This window comes from Rhipicephalus microplus, chromosome X (genome assembly GCF_043290135.1).
Source record: "Rhipicephalus microplus isolate Deutch F79 chromosome X, USDA_Rmic, whole genome shotgun sequence".
NCBI classification, from domain to species: domain Eukaryota; kingdom Metazoa; phylum Arthropoda; class Arachnida; order Ixodida; family Ixodidae; genus Rhipicephalus; species Rhipicephalus microplus.
In genome coordinates this window covers 293,817,824-293,825,455 of record NC_134710.1, presented here as the reverse complement: position 1 = coordinate 293,825,455, position 7,632 = coordinate 293,817,824, and the positions used below count along the sequence as shown (strand labels likewise).

The following is a 7,632-nucleotide window of genomic DNA, read 5'->3' as shown; positions in this document are numbered from 1 at the left end:
TACGACCAGATTCACCGACTTCTCCTTCGGCCAGTGCTTTCACGCTCAGTCAGAAGATACGTTGCGGCTTGTGATAAATGTTCGCGCCGAAAAACACAATCGCCGCTTCTCGCCGAGCACCTTCAACCGCTTCCCATTCCGTTAACACCTTTCTTCTGCGTTGGCTTAAACCTCATAGGTCCTTTTCTCTTGTCTTCTTTTGGCAACAGGTAAATAGCTGTGGCCACAGACTACGCCACGTGCTATGCCATCACACGAGCACTTCGAACAAGCTGCGCCACAGATGTCACCGGCTTCCTCCTCAAGGACGTGATCTTGCAACATGGAGCTCCACGCCAGCTGCTTACAGATCGTGGCCGCACCTTTTTATCAAAGGTCATAGCAGATATCCTTCAGTCGTGTGAAACGAGGCACAAGCTCACTACGTCGTACCACTCGAAGACAAAGGGACTCACAGAACATCTGAATCGAACACTTAGATACATGCTTGCGAAGTATATTTCTTCCAACCACTCTGACTGAGACCTTGCTTTGCCATACGTGACGTTTGCATATAATTCTTCTCGCCATGACACTGCTGGTTACTCCGCATTTTTATGTTGTTCTGCCGAGAACCTACATTACTCCTAGATACACTCGATCTGTCTACCGCGACACCGACCAGCGAATATGCCCTCGACACTATCACTCGGGCTGCTCATGCACGCGAAATCACCCACACTCGCTTTCTGGCCTCTCAAGAGAACCAGTGGCGTTTGTACGATCAATGGCACCGCGACGTGCACTTCTTACCCAGTTCATTGGTGCTGCTGTGGTCGCCGACCTATCAAGTAGGCTTGTCGGAAAAACTTATTTCCCTCTACAAAAGTCTATATTGAGTCGTTCGTGAGGTTACTCCTGTGACATACGAAATTGCCTCTGATGCTTCATCGCCTTCAACTCCCCCACAGACCACCGATATCGTACATGTGGCACGCTTGAAGCCTTACTACTCTCCCGCTGACGTTGACGGCGCTTCTGCCGCCGGGGATTATGTTACATGCATGTTGAAAATTTGTGGGACGATGCGCGTGTGTGCCGGACGAAGAGGATGAAGAGTGGTTTCCGCTCGGTGTCTGGTGAACTGGTCATGCCACTGCTGCTAGTTCTAAATATATTTTCACCCACAGTCTCGTTTATACTGCGTCTCTTTTCTTCCGTACACCTCTTTCCCTCTCTCTCTCTCTCTCACACACACACAGACACACGCACACACACACACACACACACACATATATATATATATATATATATATATATATATATATATATATATATATATATATATATATATATATATGTATATTGATTCGCATCATTTGTTCGTCTCTTTACACTGATGTGAGCAGAAGGGCACAGCGAGTGATTTCGGCAACAAGCGACATAACGCTACTATTGTTACTTATTTTACATACCATATGTTATGTAAAATTAAAGACAATATTTTTAGTAACCATCATCTTTTACAAAAATAAAAAGAACTGTGATTGATACGTAAAAATAACGTCCCAAAACCACCATATGATTATGAGAGACGCCGTAGTGGAGGGCTCCGGAAATTTCGACCACCTGGGGTTCTTTAATGTGCACATAAAATGAACTGTGTGTAAGCAATGTTTCCTGCTGAAAATAGGCACATGTCATAGCGGAATACTGTTGGTGATCTTTTTAAGTTGACACGATGGTTATTCTGCGCATTACATGTTAAATTATACGCCACATCGTTACCCAAAATTTGAGGAAATCGTTACATGCAAACTTAAGTTTGTGCATTGCCGTTCACACCGTTCGTTTCAACGAGCTACGTCTGCAAGTGAAAGGTGCTACTGAAAAGCAAGGAGCAGGCAATCAGAGAGAACGGAGTCAATCTGCCGTGTTGTGACAGGGGTTTTAAGCAATATATATTTCAGTCAGTTGAACTGGAGCCCTTGCAGCAGGACGAAGAGTAGCACACAGTGATTTTACCAAAACTGTTTTTTTTTTACTATCCGCCACGGCAGTTCAGTGGTTGTGGTGCTCTATTGCTGACCCGCAGGTTGCGGCATCGAATCGCTGTCGTATTTTCGATGTAGGCGATAATTCTTGAGGTTCGTGCACTTTGATTTATGTGCACGTCAGAGAGAGTGGCAAATTTTTTGGTGCAGCCCACTATGGCATCTCTCATAATTATACTGAGAGTTTTGCGAGGTGAAGCCCCACCAATTGATGATTGACAACAGTTTTTTACTGCTGTTCGGAAAATCTCAATCTAACAATAGCTTCAGCTTACTTTCTTGATGTTCAGCAGGCAGCTGCGGTTAACTCCACTTTCAGCTGAAGCCGTCTACGTTCCCGGTAAAAAAAAAACAGAGAATGTCTTCCGGGTGGACTTGCATTTCATGGTGGATGCTTAAAAGAGCGATGCTAACCAATGTTTCTTTTGTTGTTGTAGATCTCGGGTACATCTTTAGGCGTCTGAATGATGAAATATCTTGAACAGTGTTGAATATGTTGATGAAAAGAGAAAAAACAGCTGCACGCTTGCAAGCAACGTAAGACACCTTGCCACAGCGCTATCATTTTGTGAACAGAGCGACGAAATCTACGGGAGAAAAAAAAGCAAGAACAGTACGCGTTTTTGCGCATATTTAGGTTTGCAAGCGCATATACACAGTGAACAAGCTATTTCCATAAGAATATGTATAATTTGAGGCGCATTTTCGTTTCAGACGAAGTGAGCACTTCTCAACAATATTACCTTGCTCTTGCATATTGTACAATAAAACCTCTACGATTGGAATACTTCATTGCCATCAAAACTGCCAGTGCAAATGTAAAGTCAACCAAGGTTGCGAAAAAGTCAGCCCAAAAAAGAACTCTTAGGAGATCGTGTTGCCAACGTACAGCAGAACTCACAAAAAATTGCCTTTTTCGTAATGCAAGCTTGCTTCGCTGCACGCAGTAAAGTTAAAAAAATGTTCACTAAAAGCTATCACTGCGTCAGGTCTGTTTGACATATAGAGCTTCACATCAAAATCATTCTGATAGGCATTCGGTCACAAACATCGACATAAAGAAACTCGCTCAACAGAGTGAGCAAAACCGAAATGTATATTTGAGTGAACTTCTCTTTTGGTGCTTCTTCTTGCAGGTTTCAGCACTGTATGTGCGGTCGTTACAATGCTCTTTTTTGTCATATTGTAAAGGCGTTCACCTTGTTAACAACGTTGTACTAGATGAAGATAGCAGTTGCACTGCACGGGTTGCGTTGGCTGGTGGTGTACGACATTTCTATCTGTTAATGCGATAGCGTTAAAGAGCTCGTTTCACTGAAATTCCGGCATTGGTGTCGGCGTGTGCGTCATTGATTGTGAGCGAAAAATCATCAACTTATGCTTTACCAAAAAAATTAGAATGATGCAAATGAAATGAATAATTGATCAAAAATCCCGGAGTAGAGTGAGGACCAAACCAGGGTAGTTTGGGTCCAAGTGCTGATCAAACCTATGTCGTTTGCGTAGCAAGTGGACGTTCTACCACACCACCACGTCTTTGCGTGTGAAAACAGTGGAAATAACTTCCTCTGCTTAGAAACGCAGTGAACGTAGCTTTTTTGCTTCACAAACAGACGCGTCCTGTATACATGCTTCACATTGAGACATGAAATATTGCAGTAATAATTCGTGGTACAAGCCTCCATTTACAACAGATGTCAAAATATGTGATTATTGTAATGGCTTCGTAGTTGAAAGCTGGTACTTTACTACAAAAGGCACACACGCTATACTGCTCCTATTCCCTAAAAGCCCCGTAGCTGGTGCATAGCAAGTTGGAAAAGGTTTCATGGATTAGGTGTTATAATTACGCACTAGGAACGGGATCTCGCTATAGTGTTCAACTCATAAAAGCGAAGTTTTAGGGTCCCCTAATTTTTTTTCACCACCATTCATGATAGTTTGGTAATGATGGCGCGAATAAACTTCTTGATAAACTTCTCATTGTGTGCATATACTTTCAGTTAAGGGTAGACCACCCAAAACAGAACTCGTAGCTTTTTTTTTTTTTAGCTAGATGGATCCCCAAGTTGATGTAGCTTGCCCCACAGTTTGTTTTATGGACCTTCGATGCTTCTGAACAATAACCCTGTTGCAACGGTATCATTAAACAGTAGCGCAATGTTGCAGAACACGACCAAAGATCAGACATAAGCAATGTGGGCGCACAAAGGCTATGCATGTATACAAGTCGTGTCACGTGGCCAATGAGAGCCGTGATGGAATAACGAAAAAAAAAACCGTCTTCATTGGGATTCTATGTATGTGCCTTTGTGCATACCTTTCGTTTTAGAGGCCCACAGAACTTTAGGAGATGTAGCCCTACTCTGAAGATCTGTGAGCGCTCTTCCGATTATGAAGTATATATATTTATTGTGTTCCCCAAATCACAAAAAAATTCCGGATATAAAATAATAGCTATTGCAATCAACAATTAATTGGTAGTCAGCATGCTAACTACGAGGTCAAGTCAGGAATTACACGCACTTTAGTCATAACTTTTCTGACATTGCGCACTTTGTCTTATGTCCTGGCTTATTTTATTATTACACTGTTGTGGTAATGCTGCAAAACGTTGACCTTAACTTGTCCATTTTTCTGCCGTCTTCTGCTGATATATCTTCGCTGCTTCATCCGAAGTTTTCACCAAAGAGGAACAATCAGCAGCGATCAGTTTGCTTCGAACGGAGGATGTCTATGGTTCAGACATTTATCGCAGACTCTCCTCGCAATACGGGAGAAGTGCACTACCACGTAAAACTGCCTTTTTGGGCTCGAAAATCCGTAATTGCAACAAATACAAGAAGCAAGTTCACCTCAAACGCCGAGATTTGTTGTCGCAAAAAGTTTAGTTGTTTCATGACACTGCGCAGCCAACCATGGCTGACCACCTGACATCACACTAATGAAACCATCAAAAAGTAAAAATGTGGGCTATAAAACATTCTCCTTACACCGCAGACCTAGTTCTATGCGACTTTCACTTCTTTGGGCCACTCAAGGATGCTTTGCGCGTTCGCTGATTTGCCTCAGTTATAAACTTGAAAAATGTGGGGCAAAAGTACTTTTACAATGAACCGAAACCCAGTATTTAGAAAAAATTAACTTTCCTGGCCGATATGATCTGACCCTCAATGTCATGTCACCGCTCAAGTTGTAGGATGCAATTGACTAGACACGTCGTGCATGTAGTCAGAGTCGAAAGCATTGAGCAATTAGGATACATTGAATTGAGCGTAGCATCCACTGAGCGTCTTCGGCGATGAATTCATGTCACCACATGAAGGGAAAGCAAGTACGCGGAGAAATATACGGTAGAGCAATAGCTAGAGCAAAGAATTTTTGCACACCGCTAGAAAACGGATGGTGGAAATAGATATGCTATACACAACTACTGCACAATGTGACACTTAAGGTCACCACCGGATATATTGCGAGAGAGTAAAGCAGCAGATCGCATAAACTTTATACACAAGATCTTGGTTGATGTTTGGGCAATTTACATATTCTTCTGCTTGTTGGGGCTGGTAGCTTTCGGAAGCAGTTCGGGGTGAATACGTGGAACTACTCCACCTTTGAATATGTTTACGTGTTGTAGCAGTTTGCTGAGTTCCTCATCATTTTGGATGGCGAGCAGCAGATACCTCGGGATAATTCGACCTTGTTTCCGGTCACGCGCGACATTACCAGCCAGTTCCAGGACGTTGGCAGTGAGGTATTCCAGCACTTTTGCCAGGTAGACTGGTGCACCTGCGCTGACTCGTTTGCAGTAATGCCCCTTCTTCAGCATGCGATAGATGCGGCTGGCTGGAAATGTGACACCAGCACGCGAAGATGGTCTCTCCCACTTCTTTCTTCCTTCTTTCGCTTCACCGGTGATGGTTGAGCTGCAACTAGGGGAGGTCGCTGTGGAGGCGCTATTGTTCGGCGCTGGTGTGGATGCTCTGCGAGACAATATACACAGGGATTTGCTGTTATCAACTGAAGAAAGAGCTGGTCCACTACAACGTTACGCGGAGTCAAGCTGCATGAAAGCAATGCCGCCCTCGTTAATTTCGTTAAGCATACTTTAGGAGGTCTCGATCCTTAACACTACGTTGCACAATGTGTTGTGGGGCGGGAAAGGAACTTAATATCACAGTGCATTGCGCCTTTTGGCAGTCTCTGAGCACAGGTCCATAACAATGCGCAGTCGCCAACCACCGGAAATGTCCGACGCATCAGCAATGCATAAACAATACTGTGTGACCACGATAGCTTCACTTGTGAGAAAAATGCGAGAAAGCGCTCATAACCACCGTGAAAAGAGTAAGATACTATACCTCTGTGAAAACTTCATATCTCCGCGTCCCTTTCTGGCTCTTGTTTGGGTCGAAATACTTGTTACAGCCTTTAATAAACACGTTGATATGGCGTGCTCTAGAAATGGACAGCGCGTGCACTTCCATCGTTGTCTTTGTGCCTGCCTGTGCATATCACCCACTACACTACAGGTGGCAATATAATTGTAGAAGGGAGAGACCGGTACGGTGGACTTCACCATTTAAAAAATCTGGCCACGAAAATGATCCCACATGCAACATGCACAACATATCGAAGCTGATACTCAAAGGCAAGCCCTATGCGCGTAGCTCATACTCAAACGCAAACTATAAGGTATATTGTTGCGTATGGGAAGGTAACTTAATTGAAACAAATACAAGAAGCAAGTTCACATCAAACGCCGAGATTTTCGGACATTCGGAAAAGGTTTTCCTGGTTCGTTCCGTATTCACGAACTAATCATGGTTTGAGAAGACTTGAACACTGTCTTCCTGCTTGTTTTAACATGTTTGAAAATAAAAACATTGCCATCTTTAATATACATAAAAACAACTTAAGAACCTTCTCATTCAGAATGGCAGCGTGTAGTTTAGCTTCTAATTGTCCGGCTGGAATAATATACGTAAAAGAAACACCCTATAACAGTGCTCATGTGTAACACGGCATCCTATGATGTTTGCTTTATTTGCCATTTTTGTAGTTTTTTTACAAGTAAAACATGTAACATTTCATTCGTCAGTGTTTCCCTTGTACATCGAAATTTGTGCTTTTCGCATACCCAGTGTTGTAAGCGTTTCATGATTGACTGTAGGCTGTTTTCTTGTTTTATTTGTTGTTTTTTTCTCTTTGTGGTTTTCTTTTTTTATGTAAACCTGAAACTGATGTAATTTGACGCCTTTTATTTTTATTTCCTAATTTCTTGAAGTTTAAAAATCGACGTTGAATTGTTTTTTTTTCATTTTTGTGTTTTGCGGATTTGTAATGCCAAGTGAAAAGGGGTAGGAGCCTCGTCACGCTGCTAACACAGCAGCTTTTTGCACTTAGCCTTGCGTTTTCTTTCCACAACTCTGTGAAGAAAATGCTCAACAAAACTGAAGCTGAAAAACTGAAACTTAAGGGGTGGGGTTTTAATGCGCACCGAGTCTGCGATCACAGTGTGATGATGATGATCATTCCACCGTCATGGCTCGTACCCACTCGGGGGAATCACAGTAGAAGCCACGTCGTCTTCCTTTTC

The 7,632-nt window shown here is 42.9% G+C and overlaps 1 protein-coding gene across 1 annotated transcript; it reads right to left on the bottom strand.

Annotated features, from left to right (window-relative positions):
* Window positions 1–5,514: 5,514 nt before the first annotated feature.
* Window positions 5,515–6,516, bottom strand: LOC142777185 (histone H2A.J-like). The gene is made up of 2 exons (XM_075881500.1): window positions 6,395–6,516; window positions 5,515–6,016 (listed from the first exon to the last, which is right to left on the bottom strand). The coding sequence occupies exons 1-2, from the start codon at window positions 6,409–6,411 to the stop codon at window positions 5,572–5,574; spliced, it is 462 nt and encodes a 153-aa protein (XP_075737615.1). The 5' UTR covers window positions 6,412–6,516; the 3' UTR covers window positions 5,515–5,571.
* Between the last annotated feature and the right edge of the window lie 1,116 nt (window positions 6,517–7,632).